Here is a 21,302-nt window from a genome sequence, read left to right as displayed (position 1 = left end):
CTTTTAGCCAGCATGGCTTTTTGCCCAGCATAACTTCTTTCATGCTTGTGGATTCATGGATTTTTGTGTCCCCTATAGGACATCCTTGAACAATTACCAGTTTTCTTAATACTTCCCACTTGAAATTTCATGTTCCCAATCAGTTGCGCTGACAACTACTTTTGTACTTCAGCAAATTGGCCCTTTTTACATTTCAGATGTACGTATCATTCGTTGATGCTATATTCTGTTCTTACAAAGTAAGTGTAACTGGATCATAATTGCTGGTACGTAGCCAACCGCAAATTTTTATGCTGGCAATAAACTCTTCTTTGTCAGGCAAAGGGAAGTAAAATCTTGTTAAATGATATTGAGGGCTGGGCCTTCTGTATTAAGAAGCCTATTTTTATAGAAGATTTTGTTACTGACTGCATGGTACATCCATTGTGCATTGTCCCTGCTTACCTGAGCTAGAATTAGCCTGGCACAATGGATATAAAAAGGTCAGTACACCTTTGCCCTGAGCTGTCCGGGTCTCTCTCAAATCTCTAGGGTTGCAGTGAAATATTTGGTGACTACTTCCTTATCCTTCAATGTGTCCCACACTTATCACACAGACTAAGAAAAACAGAATAATTGTGAAGGGAAATGGGAGAGTGGAAATGCCGAGGATGACATTTATACAAAGCTGTCTTGAAATATGGAACAATTGTGCTGTGTTTTATGTCGGGCTGTAAAACTAGGCCATTTGGGTTGGTTTGTGACACTTAAAAATTGCAAAACTTGGGTGGCTGGATTTTTTTTTTTAATAGAGGATCTGATAGAATAAGAGGTGTCAGTTTTGCCTTGACTGGATTTGTTGTAGAAAAATCAGGCAATAATGGTTTCAATTGAAATGGAACTGCACTGTTGTTTGATTAAGATAAGACTAATTGTGGGCATAATTTTCATCAAATTAATGGGAAATAACTGCATAGGGAGGGAGAGAGATCCATAACTGAATTACCTTTCCAAACAACAGTTTGTTCTAACATCGGGTATGATAATGGGGAAAAGAATTGAGCAGTCTTTGTTCTTAAAAGACATCTAATAGCTTCATCATTTTTTCCCCTCTTTTCAGAGCCTGACTTCTCTTATCTGGATGCACTGGCTCCTTATCAGCCTCTGGCTATGAAATGTGTTTACTGCCCCATTGACACAAGACTGAATTTTATTCAGGTGTCCAAATTACTCAAAGAAGTCCAGGTAATGAAATCTCTATTGCTTTCTCTTCTGTTTCACCACACACACTGAATAGAGACTTTCACTGGGTGTGACCTTTATATTAAAGCAAATGGCAAAGCCACACAACACAAGGAATCTGGTTTCCTAAAGAGAGCTTAAGTATGCGTGTGTCTCCTCCTTTAACATCCTGCACTGAAACTAGTGCAAAATGGTGCCAGTCCCTGCAGCTAAAGTATGTTAGACATGTAGAGCTCAGTGTATGGAGTAAGTCCATAGGTTTAATATTGCACATTTCTATCCATCTCTTAAGAGCTTATACAGACAGTCATTTTCCCCCCTGTTTTTTTTCCTGTTTGTTTAAATATGCTTGGAGGTAGGTGATACATAGATAAGGCCTCAAGGTGCAAGGGGTTGATGCCCTCCGCATCAGTACTGTCACTAACTGCAGCCAATTCCTCCCACACCTAGCTCCCTAAGCCTTTAGCTTAGTCCAGTGTTTCCCAACCAGTGTGCCGTGGCACAGAAGTGTGCCATAAGAAATGAGCAGGTGAGCTGCAGAGTTTTGCCATGGCAATGAGCTCCAATAGGTATGAGGATGGGGAATGCCTTAACGGGTGTCGTGGACAATTTTTATTAGTGTTAGTGTGCTGTGGGCTGGAAAAGGTTGGGAAATGCTGGCTTAGTCTACGAGAGCACTCCTCCAGCATCATTTCCACTCTCTATCATAGGCTCCTCTTTGACACCAGCCTTCCTTTATCCATCTCTATCTCAAATGTTGCTGACAAAATGTTCTTCCTGACTGATGCTTTCAGAGGGAACCAGCAGAAGATCCCAACAGGCCAGACTGCAACACCAGTCTCTCTTCTTTCCAAACAATGACTTGCCTACACTGTCTTCTCACCACATTGCAGCCGTCCCTTTCCTCCATGAATGGTGGCGGATTTCACTGCCGCCTCCTTTCACACATGCCTCCTCCCATGTTCCCCGTTGGATTCCTTGAGAACCTGTGGTAAACAACCAATTAATAACAATTCATTGATGTGTAGGTAACAAGCCACGAAGCCTCTAGATTGTCCTTTTGGATAGCATATACAGCCCTGTTTTGTACTTTGATGCTTGTGTTTCCCTTCGCTGCTCTGTTGTGTTCTACACCCATCACTGACCTTTTGTCCCCGTTTTGATGGAAAGCTTTGTGAAGCAGGGGCCACCTTTAATTTTTGTTCAAATGGCACCTAGGTTAATTAACTGTTAATGGTGAAGTGATGCCAAGGGCCCTCTTGTACTAGGCTTTGCAGAGATTCATAATAGAGACTGTCCCTTCCCTTAACAACCTACTCCAGTCCTGATGAAGGTCCTGTGAACGCTACTGTAATATAAATAACCTGCATTATTGATGTATGCAGTACCAACCTTGTAATTGCAGTGTCAGTTCTTGCAGTCCATACGAGTACCAAAGCAAGGCATGCAAACAAGACGCCTGTATTTTCACCACTATCTTCTCTTCCAGCCTCTCCATGTTGTTTGTCCAGAGCAGTACACCCAGCCACCACCCACGCAGTCCCATCGCACAGACTTGATGATAGACTGCCAGCCACCACCAATGTCGTACCGCAGAGCGGAGGTGCTAACCCTCCCATTCAAGCGGCGCTATGAGAAGATTGAAATCATGCCAGAAGTGAGTGACAAAAGGGAGATAAAATGCTCTCCATCACCATATTTGTGCTGCTGCCCAAGCTGTACTTCATAGTTTCTAGGGTCAGAAGGGACCTGAGCAGATCATCAAGTCCGACCCCCTGCCATGGCAGGAAAGAGTACTGGGGTCAAACGACCCCAGCAAGGTGTACATCTAGCCTCCTCTTAAAGACCCCCAGGGTAGGAGCCAGCACCACTTTGCTTGGAAGTTGGTTCCAGATCCTAGCTGCCCTGACCGTGAAGTCGTGCCTCCTGATGTCTAGTCTGAATCTCCCCTCTGCCAGCTTGTGACCGTTATTTCTAGTCGCTCCTGGCGGTGCTCGGGGGAACAGGGACTTCCCCAGTGCCTGCTGGTCCCCTCTGACTTGTGCCTAAGACTTCACTTATACTTGTGCCTAAGACTTCATGTGAGAGTAAGGCACTTCCCATACAGCAGCAGACTGCACTAAGAAGTGCTCTTCAGATTAATCCCATTCACACTGCATGTTAATGGAGTTTGAAGGAACCTCGGTGGAATGCTAAATGTAAATTAAGATTAATTATCCTTTGCCAGGGTGTGGCACACTTCAAACCACGCAAGTGTTCATTCTCATTAGCAAGCATGTGAGGCAAGGAACATGTAAATTTAGAAACCAAGTGCTCTGTATAGATGCAGAACTGGAGACTGATGCACCATCCTTCCTTTGTGCCATGGTGTCTAGCTATAGTTTGTATACTCAGTGCACACTATTGAGTGGCTCGAGTGATAATTGTTTCAGTAAATGGTTAATTCTCCTGGAGAACAACAGGTTACTGAGCTGCCTATAACCATCTCTAACACATGCCACTTATGCCTGTAATATCTATCAATAATTTATTATCCCTATACATTATATATAAATGTTCTCTCAATATACTATGTGACCCATATTCTAATGGACGTGATCTTAAAATATTTTGACAAACCAGTCCATGTGGATGTGTCCTTGAATCAAAAGCCACAGCAGTTTTGTTTTTTTTACAAGCAGACTTTATAAGCCTGTGGGAAGGCCTAAATTAAATGGGTCTGCTTTTCATTGGAGGACAGCTGAATCATAGAAAATGAGGGTTGAAGGGACCTCAGGAGGTCACCTCTAGTCCAACCCCCTGTTCCAAGCAGGACCAGCCCCAACTAGATCATCCCAGCCAAGGCTTTGTCTGGTCTGGTCTTCAAAACCTCCAGAGGTGGAAACTCTACCACCTCCCTGGGTAACCTGTTCCAGTACTTTACTACCCTCCTGGTGAGAAAATTCATCCTAATATCCAACCTCAATGTCCCTTGCTGCAGCTTGAGCCCATTGCTCCTTGTTCTGCCATCTGCCCCCACTGAGAACAGCCCAGCTCCATCCTCTTTGCAGCCCCCCTGCAGGGAGGTGAAGGCTGCTATTAAATCCCCCTCAGTCTCCTTTTCTCTAGACGAAATAATCCCAGTTCCCTCAGCCTGTCCTCACAAGTCATGTCCTCCAGCCCCCTCTCTCCAATATGTCCACATCCTTTCTGTAGTGGGGGGGCCCAAAACTGGACAGAGGACTCCAAATGTGGCCTCACCGATGCTGAATGGAGGAGAAGAATCACTTCCCATGATTTGCTGGCAACACTTCTACTAATTGAGGAATATCTTGGGTGTTAACCCTAAAGGCAAAGCCACAGAGGACAAACTATACCTGACTAGCAAAGACCCACAAGCCAGGCACTCAGCCCATCACCACCACATTATCTGCCTCCAATTTGTGCCTGGAGTCAGCTTTGTGAGGCTGCAGCCCAATGCTCGGATTATCGCTGAAGGCAATGAGGGATTTTTAATTGAAAAATATACTTGGATGCAACTGTACCGTAGCATGTATATTTAATTATTTGGGGAAATTTGCATATTTATTGGATCCTATTAAACCTAGGGCTAGCAAAACATGGCTTACGTTCAGCACCATGACCAAAACAAGTCTTGTGCTGTCAGGGCGATGCTTGCCGCAGTGCATACAGCCAGCATGAAGCCTACCCGCCGTTCCAGTTGCACTTGTGCCCTGAGGCTTTACCTAAGGGTTTAAGTGGGCCTTACATGGTGCTTGCTCCTTGGGCTGACTCCGGTTGCAGAGCTAAATAATGCCCTTTGTTGAAAATAGAGAGGTTAACTGCCAGGTAAGTATTACCAATAAGCATTGATGAGCACTGTCTCTTAAATGCATACATTTCAGAAAGAGAGAGGCTGGCTTGGTGGTCGGGGTACATGCTTGGTGCTTGAGAGACCTGAGTTTAATTCTCTTCTCTGTCTGATCTTGGCCAAGGGTGTTCCTATGCTGCATCCTTGGTATTGTTGAGAAGAGATGCTACAATCCTAGCCATGTTACAGCAACCAAACTTCCCCGTAGTTTCTCAGTGCTATAGGGCATTTGTGCACGTGTTTGCACTGTAACACAAGGTGCTTTTAAAAGCACCCGGTGCTGCAGCACATGCAGTTGTATAAGTGGCGAAATGTGCATCAGTGCTGAGAAAATGGCAGCGGCATGCTTTTGAACTAAAACGCATTGGAAGCGTTTTGGTTCAAAAGCACGCTGCCGCCATTTTCTGCACGCTGATGCACGTCGCCACTTATACAACTGCATGCGGGACAGCGCAGCACACGTCAGCTTGCATGCAGAGCAGACTCAATCAGATCCCCGGCATGTCGCTGGACAAAAAGGTATGTAGTTCCCTGTGTGTAAGGAGGAGACTCTCCGTATGCCCAAAGAAGAGTGTTTGTGCCCGAGAGCTTGCAAAGAACAATCTCCAGCTATTTAGCTGGGCTAATAAAGGAGCAGACAAGCATTTCCCTCTGCAGACAAGGTTCTTTGGGTGCACGTGATATCTTTTATCTCAAACATTGGGAGGAGACATTCAGAGAGACTGAGAGAGGCTCGGAGGCTCTGGTCAAGGCACTGCATCAGTAGGGTGGATGAACTGACTTCAGATGCTTTGTTTCCCTCAAACGTTTTCACAAAGGGGCTTGTTCACAGGCACGTTAGCGGAAACAGGCATTTTTCTCGTTCAGCCAAGCAGCTGGAAGTCAGGCATCCACTCGGCACATGGGAAGAGATCTCTTGCACTGTCAAGTGTCACACAGATACCAACCCCTTAGATCAAACTGCTTGGAGTGTGATTTTTTTTGTACTGAACTGCTAGTGGGACAAAACCTGAGTAGACCAAGGCCTCCTGTGTAACCTTGGGAAAGTTGTGTCACCTCTATGTGTCTGCTTTTCCTACTGTATAAAGGAGGACAAATGTTCACCCATCTCCAGGAGGACTGGGAGGGTTATGATTCTCTGTAATTCCATGAAATAATTAGGGACCGTGGAAGCCAGACCTATAAGGAAAGACTGAAAGAATGAGTGATATTTAGTCTGGAGAAAAGAAGACCGAGGGACGATTTGTTAACAGTCTTCAGATACCTGAAGAGTAGGTATAGAGAGGATGGAGTTGGGCTTTTCTCTGTGATGGTAGAGAACAGGACTAGGAGCAGTGCCCTCAAGCTGCAGCAAGGGAAATTTAGGTTGCAGATAAAGAGGAACTTTCTGATTTATGAGGGTGGTTAAGCATTGGAGCAGGCTGCCTGGAGAAACTGAAATCCCCTTCCTTGGAATTTTTTTAAAAAGCAGGTTGGACAGGCCGTTGGCTGGGGTGGTTTAGTCATGGACGATCTTGTCTTGAGCAGGGGACTGGACTAAATGACTTTGCTAGGTCCCTTCCAGCCCAACTTTCTTATGATCTTATGACTAATCTGTTAATGTTTGTGAGTCACTCTGACACCACTTTAAAAAACTGCATAGAAACATCTGTTAGTAGACAGCTGGCTGGTTACTTCTCAAAAGAAACCTGAAACCCAAAATCAAATGATATAACCAGTTCTGGGATACAAAACTGTAGTAAGCAGGCATTCCCGGGGTGCAGGGTGCCAGAGCTTGGGACGTTTTGATCTAGAATTAGGAAAAAGTCTCCACGTTAAAAAAAACAAAAAACAAAAACCTTTCCTCCATCGTATCCTGCTTAGCAGCATAAGCTCTTTCTCTCCAACTAAGCTCCGTAGACTTTCCACCTGCACAAAGAGATGTCTCCAAACTTGTCTCAATTCTTTAACTGTGTGATATGCAGACAACCCCAAAACCTTGACCCACAATTTCACTACCACTGGAGTCATTTTACTGATGCAGGCGATGACGAGGTGTTTTCTCCCATACGCCCCTCCAAAAATATCCCAGCTCCACCCTGCATTTGACCATACGCGGGTCTATTCCCCTGGTAGAAATCCACGGATATTCATGGAATTCCATTTCGACTCTTTGAAGAGAGACCAAAAGGCTCTTCGTTATTAATGAGATTTACACTTAGCCCAACCATTTTCTGAGATAGGTTTCAGCTCTCCGTGGCATGCAGCTAGGCCGGCTCTCTGGAGTATTATGGAAGCATTCTCCACTTTGTTTAACTGATTTGTTCCTCTAAGCAACTGCACATCACTTTAAAAAAAAAAAAAAAAAGGCAGCTTCTGAAAATTGGTTGGGTATTGTCTATTCACAAGAGGATGATGGGGAAATGGAAAGCACCTTCTTGGAGCAAACGGATAAATTAAACAGTCGCTTCTGAGTGTATGAAGTAATGAAAGCAGAGTCCCAGTTTGAACAGTGGTGCATATCACTTGACTTTGGCAGCAAGCTGTCTGATTTTAATGAGACTGACATGTTTTAAAGTACTCTTATTTGCAGGCTCTTTCGGGCAAGCCGGGGTGCGTGCACACATGTACGTGAGCCATGTGGCCCATAGGGATGTTTAGAAGCTACTGCAGAAAATAGCTGAGGGAGAAGCGCAGCCTCTTGGCAAGCGGTTTTCCCTCTGTAGCTCGTATCCACTGCACTCTTCAAGCCCTCTCCTTCCTCCTCCTTTTTACGCAGGATCCTCCAGTTTCTTTCAAAAGAATTGACGTATCCTCTTTTTCCTGCCCTCTCTTTGCCTTCGCTGCCCTGTCATGGATACAAAAGTTCCCCATCTTCTCTGCTCCTAGACACTCTGCTTGTCCCAGTGACCTCATCCCACCTTCAGGCTTAACTTATTCACCCTCTCATCTCCTTCCTTGCTTTTCTCCTTCACCTTTTATTCTCCTTTGACACACACCCCCACCCCATGCATACACAATACAAAAATGTTTGGTCTTTACCATCTTTAAAGTGCAAAAGATGAATACATGGCTCCATTTGCCTCTGCAAGTATCACTCCCCTTCATCTGCAAGCTCAGGGGTTGCGCTACCTCTCCAGTTGCATCCTGTGAATCTGCCTTTTTCCAGTGGCACCCTGCTGCCACCAGTCTTGCCAAAGTCTCTAATGATTCCTACTTGGCAAGAGCTCAAAACCGGCGCTCCATCCTCGTGCTTCTCAATCTGTTGGCTGCCTTTGACTCTGGATCTTCTTGAAACCTCATCTTCCTTGAAGAGAGAACCTCTCTTCTGGTTCTCTTGCTGCTTCTCATCGCTTCTTCATTGTATCCTCCAGAGGATCCTTCTCATTCCCCTCCCTCTTCCTAGAGAGCTCTGTCGAGCACTGTCCCTGGCCCCCTGCTCTTCTCCCTCTGCATTTAATATCAGCTGCAAACCCACGTTCAGCTTCCATATCTATGCTAATAGCTCTCACATCTCCCTTTCTATGCTGTCTCCTCCTGTCCATATTAAAATCTTGGCCTGTCTGTCTCCTTGTGGGGGTCTAGCTGTAAGCAGAACATGGGCAGAAGAGCTCAAACTCTCTCAAGGGTTGTTGGTTGTAGCTGTGTTGGTCTAAGGATGCAGGCAAACAAGGTTCTTTGGGGAGATGTGGTATCTTTTATTAGACCAACTACAGAGGGAAAATTGTCCTTTGCAAGCTTTGAGGCACAAACACCCTTCTTCAGGCATAGGGAGAGTCTGTGCGCTCTCCTGGCCTGTTACAGGGCGCATTTGATGTTTGGGGTACAGTGCCTCGTAGCTGAGTGAGGATGTGAAGTGGAAACTTTGGCGTTTCCTTGGGCTATCAATTCCCTATTCATGTCTCTTGAACAGAATGGTTGGAAATATTTCCTGTGGCATCTCTGACCAACACATGGTGGATGCCAGGGGACGGATCACTCCAGAGATACCTAGTTCAGTGTTCTTCCTTTATAGCATCCGCTTCTTCCGCTGTCGGAGACAAGATACCAGGCTAGATGGACCACTGGTTTGACCCAGTGTGGCACTTACACTTTTATGCCTGTGGATACAAGGGACTGGACTCAGTGGCCCAAGAGGATCCTTCTTCCACTCCTCCATTCCCATGATCTGTCCAACTTCTGCTTCTTATGCTCCAGTTCAGCCTTGTAGGCTTCTGTGCTGTTAGATGCCAGCAGGTTGCACGCTTTTAGAGGGGGGATCACTGTTGTCTATATTTGGTTTAGTAAACTAGCCGCATCCTTATTCAAACACAGATCTGTTCCAAGTAAGCGCAATATCTGAATTGCATGGATCTGTGAAGTGTTGGGGCTGGGGAAGGGGGAGAACACTTTTGGCAGGCCACCACAAAATTAAGGTGGTTTGACCACTGATGTGGCTTGATCATCATCAGTCTCTTGAGTTCCCATTGCAAGTGCCAGATCCTGTTCGGTTCCAGAAAGTACAAGCCTGAGAGAGAGAGATTCAGGCGCAGGGTATGTTAAGAATGAACTTCCGCTCCAAGAGCTTGCATTTGCTGTCTGCATGTATAGTCACAGCAGTGAAACTTCCAAAAAACAAATTTTCTCTGTGCTGTTACCAAGCTCCTGTTGCCATGCTGACAAATTTAATCTTTCACAGGCTGATTACTTTTATTGGGGTTCTTTTTATTGGTTTCTGTTGTTAATTTTAATTAAGCAGGGAAGAATTTTCAAGCTGGAACAAACCAAACTTTGCAGCAAGCCAGAATCTGACTTGCCAGCCCTCGTCTCAACAAATACTGACACTTGTCTCCATCACTACCACATCATCTGCTCTTCAGGGGCACTGGCAGTACGAACAAGAAGAAAATTGCAATGATACCAGCATTTTAATGCAGCCCAATTGCTCCTCCATAAATAGGTCATGTTCAGAGCAAAAGTATCTGTTCTTTGGTGGCTTTCATGATGTCAGCAGGTGGCATTAGGGTGGCGGTGATGACTAGGATGTAGAAATTCTTCTTGCCTTCATGGGGTGGGGGGAGGGAGTTCAATCTTGCAGGCAAAAGCATAACGAGTTTCAGTGACTAAAGGTTGAAATTGGACAAATTCAACCTTGAAATAAGACGATTTCATAGCTGTAAGGATAATTAAACAGTGGAACGACTTCCCAAGGGAAGCAGCAGACTCGCTATCACTTAGCATGTAGGCAAGATGAGACATCCTTTTAGAAGATGAGCCATCATACAGCTTTTTGGAACAAGCCTATACCCATCTGTGCAGGAGGTCAGACAAGGTGATTGCATGGGTCCTGCCAGGCCTCAGTCTCTGAATCTTTGGATGTGATGAAATAACCTTTTGGGTTTGGGTCAGTGAACTTCTATAGTAAGAAAATCAGCCAATTCTTAGAGATGAGTTGCTAGAGAAGGTGAAGTTAAATGCCCGTTTTGCAGTCCTGTTTGACTGTCAGAGGCTAGTGTTATGATTTACTGTCCGTGTGGTTAATGCCCTAATAGCTGGTGGTAACGGAGCACTTCACTGATAGAAGAAGCGCTCTTTGAACATAGCTACAAAGCTCTGTTTTGCTCTCTGGCCTTGCGGTGGTTGTCACTTTTTTTGCTGCCGCCTTCATTCGAACCAATTCGGTATCGATTCCACCAGGTGAGGGGGCAGGGAGAGAAAGTGCCTTCAGTCACTGCAAAGCACAGTGCATTACACCACCTTGAGTGCCGATATTTTTAGCTCCAGGGACCAACCTAAAAACACTGACAGTCACCCTTACATTGTAATACTGAGGCCTAAATAACTTGCTTTCCCATGGAAACTTCTGCCTATCCCTTTTATAAAGCTGGATGGCCTACATTGTCACAGAGACAGCGGGTAGGATGTACTTAGCACTGACCCGACTCTGCTCCCGTTGGAGCTAGCCTAGTCCCATTTAAACCAGCTCTCTATTCTGGACTCTGATGTGGGCTCGTTAGGTAACTTGGGCAAGGCTTTTAATACCCCATTTCTCCCATCTGCAAAACTAGATTAATCCCCATCTTTAAAGTGCACTGAGAACAACTTGGGGAGGCAGAGGGACAGCTTGATGTTACCTTGAGACAAGGTAGCAGGTGTTTGACCTGAGACACAGAGCTCTTCTGGCACTAACCAAGCAGTTGAGAGCTCAGACACTTAAGCCGTCTCAAAATCTGGCGCCAGGCATGGTCACCAACCTTGCAAATGGCAGGGATCAACACTTAGATGAGAGCTATCTAGCTAAAGCCCCACCCATGTGAGGCTGGGGTTGTGGTTGGGGAGCGAGGTACAACTCTGGGGGAAAATGATGATGTTGAGCCAGACCCCCTTCAACTAAATGGTTGTGTTCATCCATTTCATGGGCTAGGACAGTGGTGCTCAACCTTTTGGTCCTGTGGACCATCTGCAGGCTGGAACAAGGCTTGGGGCCTGGCACTGCCCCTTCTGTCCCCTGCGTGCTGGGATTGGGTCCCAGGGGGCTGGCACAACCTCCTCCCAGTGCCCCATACTGGGGTTGGGCCCTGAGGTCCTGCGCCACCCCAACTCAAGGTGCTGGGGGCAGGGGCATGATGCCAGCACTCCCCTGCCAACAACTTTCTGGACCTGTGGGGAGCCCTGCAAGCCAGATGATACAGTGCCCCAGGCCAGATCTGGCCCACAGGCTGGAGGCTGAGCACATCTGGTGTAGGAGGCTGTGAGGAACTTGCAACCTTTTTTTTCAGGTACAGGCTTCAGCACTGTCACCCTTGCTGTGGACAAGAGCAGTGCACTTTGCAGGGGACTACCCCTGCAAATTCTGGAAGGCCAGCCCAGGCAGCCTGCACACATCCATTTCTTTAATGTTGTTTCTGGCAGGGAGCTGACAACACCTGGGCCTTGGAGACTGCGTTGGCTTCCAGTTTGCTGGTGTGTGTGGCCAGTCCTGCCATCCCTGAATATGCAGCAGGCCTGGGGTAGCGTAATGGCCAGATTTGCTTCCTGGGGGCAGGAGCAGCAGCTGCTTCTGGCTGCTGCTAGATGTGGCCTTGCTGCCCAGGTACCCGAGCAAGTCCATCCTGCACCTGCCCCCAGGGGTGGGAACCACACAGGCAGGGCGCATAGCTGGACAGATGGGATGGGGCTGCAGGCAGCAGTGTTTGGGAGCAAGGCTGGGATCGTGGGGCTGTGATGGTGCAGGACCTGGGCCGGGGCTGTGCTACAATGTGCTGCCCGCACAGCCCTGCAACAGGCATGGGTTGTGCAGGCAGGGAGGGGCATGTGGGGGCAGCAGATTGCAGCTCTTCCCTGGGCCCTGGCCCCACACTGTCACCATGCCAAGATCCCAGATGTGGCCCTGGATGCAGCTCCCTGCCTGCCCACACCCCCATCCCATCTGCCTGGCCATGCACTCTGCCCGCATGGATCCACGGAGACCCTAGGATCGCTGGGCAGTGACAACTTGGGGGCAGAGCCCAGGGCAGAGCCATGACCTGCTTCCTGCACCTGTCACAAGGCCATGCGTGCAGTGAATCACAGCTCTGGCCCTGCACTGTCACCACCCAACAGCCCCAGCCCCAGCTGCCTGTCCTGCTCCCAAACACCACTCCCCACCCAACACATAAGGAGTTCACTAAAACTCCCCATGTAGCCCACAGCCTCAAGTAACGGCCCACCCCTGGTTTAGACCTTGGCCGTGTCTCGCTGTGCCTTGCCAAGCAGTACGTAGCAGCAGAGATGCTCCCATCTCCTTGGCTTGACAGACCTGGAGTCTACCTGCCAATCCACTCTGCAAGACCTGTCCGCTTGTCCAGGCCTTTCCTGTAGAAAATGGCTTGCGTGAGGAGCATTTTAGATCAGGGTTGAAGCCCATAAATGTGTTGGAATATTAACATGTAAATACTTCATAAACTTGGGGACAAACATAGGTGTCTCCCACAAGTCCTATCAATATGTGTCAAATAGATCAATACTTACCATGAACTGGAGAGGTTTTTAGCAGGCTCACGCATCAGGAGGCCAGTGGGAGGCTGTGGTAGGTGACAGCAAATATCTATAGGTGCAAACTGGGGTGTAGGTTGTGCAAACCTATGGTTTCTATAGGTGCAAGCCATTGATAACAACTGGGTTCTTCAGAAAACTAGTGGGTGACTGGTGTTGTCAAGAGATGCCCCTGACTTAGATTTAGACCCAGAAACAGATGTCTTTGATGTGGGAAAGGCATGTGTGGAAAACTCAGCGAGGGAAGCATTTTCCTGAATCCTAAAGGGATCCTGTTGGATTTAAACACTTGATCCTTCCCTTATAAACTCTGAAGTAGTGAGAAGCCAAAGGGAAACTGACTGTTCATTGTGTCCCGGGGGTTAACAAACAGCCTCAATAATGACAAATTCATTGTTATAAGTCCTGGTAATTAGAGTTGCTGGCAATACGGCTAGTGCTTTCCTTACAAGTAGGTTCCCCTTTCGCTGTCCATTTTCACAAGTTGCCCCTGTCACTAAAAGCCTCACGATCTGCACTTGCAATAGTGATAGAGAAGTGGGCTGCACTGAAAGACCGAAGTGAGGCGCTGCAGACAGGAGCACCACGCAAGAGGGAATCCTCTGTCACTGAACTCTGGGCTTGTGTTTACAGTGCATTAGCCCGTGCATAAAAAGATCACACCATCAATTTAAATTGCAGTGGATTCGCACAAATTTTGAGATTATCACTTGCTAAACAAAATTCATTTGCTTTAGCTTGCAGATTCGCTGGTTCCCTTGGAGATTAAGCCTGGCATTTCCTTAGCAACAGTTTCTGCTATGCTGAATACTAAGGACAACAAGCATGTGCTCCAGGTACTATACGATGGGGAGGGGAGCGAGCCATCTCTACGCGGGGTCTCCTTGGCATCCGGGGTCCTAGCTCTTCCCATGCGGCAGCCCCTTTAGCACCTCTGTCCACACTGCAGCAGACTCCTTGTCAGCCTCTTTCTCCTGGCTTGCGCGTGTGAGGCTAGCGTCTTTGATGAATGGTACTTTGAATGGGGAGTAGGGTGCCTATAAATCTCTGCACTCTTCTCCTGGCGGTGTGCCTGGCTGAGATAAAAGGGGAAGAGGGATTATATGGAAAGAGAGACTGCAAATTACAGCAGTGTCTTTCCCCAGCACAAGCACCAGGATCAGTATGACTTAGCCTTTCACGGAGTCGCTGATGAGGGTCATAAAGGACACCTGGCCCGAAAACATTAGGTGGCAGAGATAGGGTTCCTTAAGAAGCCCCCTTCTGCTAACATCCGATCCTACAGAGGAATGTGAAACAAGGTTTCCCCAGGGTTAAGTGAGGAAGGCGTCCTTCCTCCCCCTCCTCACCACCTCCTTCAGTAGCTCTGCAGCTCCTGCACCGTTGCTTTGTAAAGAGGGCTGGTGTCTGGTCTGGCCACAAAGTGGCAGAGCAGCTGGTCCATCCTTACCACGTTTTAAACTATAGTGCCCCACGGGGGAGCCCCATGCCACTCAGCTCCCACAGATACTGGGCTGAGCAGTCCCTGCAAAACACAGCACAAATCTTGCCCCTCGTTCCTGCCCAGGGTCTATTGCATTTGAGAGAAGGGCATAGTATGCCACCAAACCCTGATGGGATGCTTTTACACTGGACCTTTTAAGGCAGTGTCTGCGTATGAGAAATGAGACTTGTGTAGACAACATTTTGCTAGCATATGGCTATAAATGGGAATTCCTTAATGCTGGTAGTTGAGGATTCATAGCAACGGCACAACAAGCAAACTTCACATTTGTGCACTGAATGAGAGCGTGTTGCATCCTTGTATCCTCATAGTTCAAGGATCCCAGTTAGTCCAAAAGACATTCGAGATGACTGGCACCTCCAGTGCACACTTGCATTCACATCTTGGTGGTCTGCCTTCTTCCTTCACCTTGCACAGGTTGGGGGCGTTTTTTGTCCTGCTGTCACTAAATCAGTCTACAAACAGTTAAATTGGTCCAGCCCTCTCGTCTGGACGTGTTGTACCAGAATTATAGCGCTTATCGGTATAGCTTAATCCTCCCATAGGAATTGCTACAAAGAGCTGCAGAAGCTGTAGAGATAACCTTAGGTCCAAATCTGCAAACACTTACACAGCACCACTGACTTCAAGGAGCTGTCTTGCCTGCATAAAATTGCTTGTGCACACAGATGTTGATAGGACTGGGGTTTAGCAGGCAAACTGGTTTAAAAAAAAAAAAGTCTTGCTGGTGAAGCAAACCCAGAAGTTTCATGCTTTGCATCAGCCTTTGAACGGATGAGGACCCCCCGCAACGTGAGGTGAGAGGCCCAGCTCAGCCTGTTGCTTGTTATACTAGGACAGCCCTGCCTGTGGGGTCTCTGGTACTACTGTCTCCTCATTCACGTCCTTCCTACAGACTCGTATGTGATTCCAGTGAGGGATAAGTTACAAACCCCCTCAACAGCAGGACACTTGCTCTGGGTTTACTAATGCATCCAGACTTCACTGCACCTCTTATATTCTAAAGAGCTACCATACTGGGACAGACCCGCATCCTGTCACTCTCAGCAGCACAGAGTAGGCGCACAGGTCTTTGTGCAGGGGCTGTCCAGACAGATGCCTCAACCTCTGTCTGCCTTGCATCTCCCAGCACGTAGACTCTTCAGGCTGTGGTTTGCTTCATTTTGCCTTGTACAGCACACATTGTAGTTCTCTCCTGCTGCCCATTGCTCCCACATGCATGCCCCCACCTCCCGCCAGGCTGTCATAAGCTTCCTGTGTTAATGGCGCTAGTCTGTTGTCTTCTCCTTTAGCTGCCTCCAAAACCAGCTCAGCCCCCGGCCAGCAAGAAGAGAAAGCGGGTGAGCGACGACCTGCCAGAGTGCAAACCATTAAAGCCACTTCTGAGTGGTGCCATCCCTGTGGACCAGTTTGTACAGGCGCTGGAGAAGGTAATAAGCTGCTTGCAGCCTGTGAGGTTCGAGTGGATTTTCCCAAAGAGACGTTGTTCTTCTTTCAGGGAGGAATGATGTAGAGTAGCCCAACAGAGAATAAAAAGGGGGACTGTATAAAATGAATCTTGCCAGGGGTGTTATTCAGGAGAAAAACCCCTCAAGGAAAGAGATGGAAAGCACTGTAGCCCAGTCATCGTCAGACTAGATTGGGCAAACTCCTGAGATGTCTGGTAAGGATCAGCTCTGCCTCTTGAATGTGCTGAGCTGTTGACTTCTCTTCTATTATTCTGTAAATACCTGTGCTTCATGAAGTTTAAAACTTTCCAGAGACAGGAGGTTTTTGGTCATAGTTCATTGTACTAACCAGATAGTTGGGAGAGGTGTTAGATGACAAGCTTTTGGACACACGCTGCCCCTTCTCAGATCTGGGCTAGATGTCCAAAAACTTGTCTGACATCTCTCCCAGCTACACAGCTGTCCCAATAAAAGATATGACCAAAAAAACATCCTTGCCTCTCGTACTTCCTGGCCCATTAGGGCTACAACACTCCAACCCAAATAAAACTTTCCAGAACGTTGTCTGCGTTCAGTAGAAATCTCCTGTAATGGTATCCAGCAGCGATCCTTTCTGAAGCTACAGCAGTGCTTGCTAAACTGACATCCTCGAGCTAGCACTGGAAGCCTCAAGGCAAATTAATCTTCTTTCCACACATCCTCTGTTGATAGGTAGATTACGTATCTCCTGTTGGCTTTCTGATGTGTGGAGGCGGGGAAAGGACCTATCAGTCAGTTTTACTGCAGCATCAGGCACTTCATGGGCAGTTGCGATTCACTCCTGAAGAAAATCTGTGCATTTCTGTGGCAGGAGGAGGTTGAGGTTATTAGGGGAGGGGTCTGCCTAGAAATGCAGCAGGGAGGGAGGCCTCAAGGTTTAGGGAGTCAGGTCTTTATTTATAAATCTGTCACTGAACTGCTGTGTGATCTTGAGCAAGTCACTTGGGGATCACTCACTTTGGGTGCCTCTCAGTTGTGCATGCCTGATACCCTGAGACCTGCAGCCTCCATTTCTGCACTACAGAGCTCATCTTTGTAGTTACTTGTCCTCGTCACCTCTGAAGTCAGGCCCCCAAAGTGAGTTGTCGTTGCTGAAAATGTTTGGCTTGCCCCTCCCTTTACTGCAGTGTCTCCAACTGTAAAATGGGGATAATATTTGGCATGCGACCCAGGAGTTTCGGGGGGTTATAATCAGTGCTAATGCTTACAAAACCTTAGAATGCTTGACAGCAGCTTTTAGGCACAGTGCTCTGAGAGAGCATCTGTCGAACTGTGTATTTGATGCCTTTGCTTAAATGGCAGTAACATGCGGATGTGTGTGTGTGTCTCTCCCTCCAATGCCTCATCCGCAGCATGGTTTCAGTGACGTGAAGGTGGAGGACACGGCAAAGGGGCACATCGTGCTGCTGCAGGAGGCAGAAACCCTCATTCAGATAGAAGAGGACTCAACGCACATCATCTGCGACAACGACGAGACGCTCCGGGTGAAGCTGCGGGACTTGGTTCTCAAATTCCTCCAGAAATTTTAGCCCTTTCCTGTTAAGCTCCAGCCCTTCATCATGAGGAAAACCAGGCAAGCCTGCAAGGTGATGGTGGCACCCCAGGGAACCAAATGCAACACTTCCCACTGTGGGAGCCCGGGGAGAGCCCTTTGGATACACCTTATTCCTCGTGAGCAAAATGAGAGGACGTTTTTTTAAATATACTTTTTTTTAATTTGAACCTGTTTTGGAGCATTTCAGAGCCAATTCCCTTGCTGTAAATTTGGGTTTAGGAGCCCTCCAGCAGTCTGATTTGCAAAAGAAAATGCGTATGTTCCAAGAGTGAGCCGTCGAGGTGAAAATTGTTCGCAGAAACAAATATCCCAGCATGTCACAGAGAACAGCGCTAGCCCCCAGTCTTCTGCGTAGAGAAGCTGGAGTCGCGTGTGGTCCCAGCTGAGCCCGAGAAGAGGGGGATATGTATTATTTATTATTTCCTGAGCCCAAGATTTCCAATAAACGCAGGTGTCTAACACTGGGCTCCCAGCTTTGTAGAAAGGCACTTTATTAAACAATGTGGTTTATTTTCCCCTCCAAAGTGTTGAGCATCCAGTAGCTCCCACTCTAGCCACTCTCTGCCTCTCTCCTAACTCTTGGCTGAAATTTGAACAGCCATTTAAACAGTTTCATCTAGGTAAGAGTTTGTGAAGCTCATCCCTTCCCTGCTACAGTTGAGGTTGAAACTTAGTCAATAATGTCACTTTTGAAAGGAGCAGATTTCTCAGATGATATGGACATGTTATTTTAATAGTATTTTTATATTTGTTTGGTGTTAAAAAATTAAAAAAAGAACATAAGACTGCAAAGAGGAAGGTCAATTCTGTGGTTTCTAAAAGCATGAGCGTGCCCAGTACCACAAGTGTGCGTGGGCCTTTGGAAAATACATTAACTACTTCTTCATTTTATAGCTCTAGGAAGATTAAAGCAGGGCAAGAGCACCTCTGTAATAAGTATTTATGCTATTGCGGCTTCCGACTCGCATTTTCTCCACGTTATGGTTTCATATTTGATTGGCTGTAAAGGTCCCAGCATCCCCCATCCTTTGCTTTGCGTGCGTCTGCTGTACCATGTAAAGAATAGTGCCATTAAGGTGATAAAAACTTGTTGCTGTAGTGTTAATCCTAATAAGGGTTTACAGCATTTGCAGCCGTTTGGTTTCTTTATCGTCACTCTAAAATGGGATAAAAGAATTGGATACATTTCACCTTGTAATTAAATCTCCAAAAAGATTAGTCTTAATGCACAAAGGCTGCGTGATAAAAATCCTTGGAGCTGAAGAGGCTGAGTGAGGCTGGGGGGAAGAGTGTGAGTAATATGTGAATCCTTGTAAATGCCTTTTGCCTCATTAGCTAACCTGCCTCTTGCGTTGGTCCCAAAGTTGCAGAGCATCGGCTCTGAGAATATACTAATTTGCATTTATAATAGTAGGAGAATTTACCTGTCATGGGAAGAAGCTGGAGTTTCAAATCTGAAGCTTCGCATTAGCATTTGCTGTGTCAGCAGCCTGGGAGCAACCAGATATCAGTTTCCTACTGTCAGTTCCTATACAGCAAGTAATTTAGTAGCAGGAAATTAAAATCAAGGTGCTACAATGCAAACCTGAGAAGAATGGCTTGGGAGTTTGAGGAGCATCAGTTGGTGAGTGGAACAATTAAATACCAAGATGTTATTTTTGAGTCTGTTGTCACCATGACAAAGTGCAAACAGAAGAGGAAATTGGTTCACATTTCTAGCAAGGGAATTGCAGATCTTAAATCCCTGTTTGATTTCTCACTGGTGTCCTCTTTGGGGAAATGGAAGCAAATTCAGTAATTAGACTGTACACGGCTCACTGCAAAACTTTTTGGAGCTGTACTCTAATTGCAGCTGCGTTGTGTTGCCCTTCTGAACTGGGTGTCATCTTCCCCAGTCAGGCCTGGGGTCTGTCCCTGTTGCATCCACGTTTCCACTGAAGCAAGCTGGAGTTTCTGAGCGCTCGGCCACCCTGACTTCTGGCTGTATCTTTTTTTTCCCCCACCTGCAAGCGGACAAGAATACCTTTGTTTTTGTGTGACAAGGTTCTTTGGGTGAATCTGGTATCTTTTATTAGACCAACGTAAATAGTTGGAAAACAATTAAGCAAGCTTTCGGGTTCAAAAACCCTTCGTCCGGCTAAGGACGTTTCAGCAGTTGGTGTGTGCTCTTCCTGGATGGAATGTGTGGCAGGGCACTCGGCGTGCTGCCACTTTAAGGCCCGGGAGCTGGCAGCCTCCAGGTGCCTGATGAGGGCGGCCATTTTAGGCTCAGGGCTGCCTATATAAACAAGGCAGTTTTCCTGCTGGAAGGCAACAGCATTGCCTAGCTTGAGGGCTGCCGAGTTTCATCCAGAGGTAAGGGAGGTGCTGTAGGGGATGGTAGGAGGCTCCTGGTCCAGGGTATGACTGGAAACTACACCCTGCCAGGAGTGGGTGGCCTGGTGGGGCCCCCAGGAAATGCCAGGCCAGTGATCACCCTGGTGAAAGGCAGGTTGGGGCTCATTAACCCCTAGCCCTCAACTTAAGGTGGGTCGCGGTACACTGGAGGTAGTTGTGGGGGTTTGAGACCCCAAGGAGGAAAGTTGGTGCCAGGCACGGCTACAGCCACCTGAGCCCACCTGTGGAGGGAAGCCCCGAGACCCCGAGTAAATGGGGCATTACGAGCAGTGGGGAGCCCCCTGGTGTGAGGGGGGCTCAGCCAGAGGGCGAGAGAGCTGAGTCCTGGCCCCAATAAGTCCTCCAATGCTTGGAGGCAGAGTTTGGGTCAAATTTCATAGATTTCATAGACATTAGGGCTGGAAGGGACCTCGGGAGATCATCGAGTCCAGCCCCCTGCCCAAAGGGCAGGAAGTCAGCTGGGGTCATAGGATCCCAGCAAGATAAGCATCCAATTTACTCTTGAAGGTGTTCAGTGTAGGTGCTTGAACCACCTCCGCTGGCAGACTGTTCCAGACCTTGGGGGCTCGGACAGTAAAGAAATTCTTCCTTATGTCCAGCCTGAAAAGGTCAGATCACCCCTGAGCCTGCGCTTTTCCAGGCTAAAGAGTCCCATGGCTCTCAGCCTGTCATCGTAAGATCTGGTTTCCTGACCTCTGATCATGCGCGTGGCTCTCCTCTGGACTCTCTCCAGCTTCTCCACATCCTTTTTGAATTGTGGAGCCCAAAACTGGACGCAGTACTCCAGCTGCGGCCTCACCAAGGCTGAGTACAAGGGGAGAATGACGTCCCAGGATTTGCAAATATAACATCTGAGCCCCAGTTGAGAGGGGCCAGCGCTATGGAGCCACAGCAAGAGGCGGCAGTGATCAGAAGCCCCAGAGAGAGGGCAATGTGGAGCCCTGTGAAGGGAAAGGGGGCTCAGCCAGAGAGAGCGAGAGCTGAGCCCTGACCCCAATAAGTCCTCCACCGTTGGGAGGCAGTGTGTGGGTCAAAGATAACACCGGTCATAGCACCACAACTTGCTGCCCAGGAAGGGAGTGAGAGTCCCCTGTGAGACCCTGAGGCACCAGTCATGGTGTGAGGTAGCCCCAGCTCCCCACGTCTGTAGAGGGGGACCCCGGGATAAGAGTATGGGTCATATAGCAAGGCCTGCCAGAGCTTCCCCTGACTGGCCCAGGACCAGGAGGGTTAGAAGGACAAGGAGGCCCACCAAGAGGGACGCCCAAGAGCCGGGGGCCTGGAGTCCCCACTGGC

The 21,302-nt window shown here is 47.7% G+C and overlaps 1 protein-coding gene across 1 annotated transcript in view; it reads left to right on the top strand.

Annotated features, from left to right (window-relative positions):
* INTS9 (integrator complex subunit 9) overlaps window positions 1-18,730 on the top strand; it is an 80,740-nt gene extending 62,010 nt beyond the window's left edge. The window contains exons 13-17 of the mRNA XM_090025919.1: window positions 1,100-1,224; window positions 2,711-2,878; window positions 13,801-13,899; window positions 15,860-15,997; window positions 17,407-18,730. Coding sequence (XP_089882045.1) covers window positions 1,100-1,224; window positions 2,711-2,878; window positions 13,801-13,899; window positions 15,860-15,997; window positions 17,407-17,583 — 707 coding nt within the window. The 3' untranslated portion in view covers window positions 17,584-18,730. The remainder of the gene's footprint in view (window positions 1-1,099; window positions 1,225-2,710; window positions 2,879-13,800; window positions 13,900-15,859; window positions 15,998-17,406) is intronic.
* Window positions 18,731-21,302: the final 2,572 nt, after the last annotated feature.

The sequence above is a fragment of the Crocodylus siamensis genome, chromosome 1 (assembly GCF_052110815.1).
Source record: "Crocodylus siamensis isolate JL-2025a chromosome 1, ASM5211081v1, whole genome shotgun sequence".
NCBI classification, from domain to species: domain Eukaryota; kingdom Metazoa; phylum Chordata; order Crocodylia; family Crocodylidae; genus Crocodylus; species Crocodylus siamensis.
This window is presented reverse-complemented; position numbering and strand designations above follow the sequence as displayed.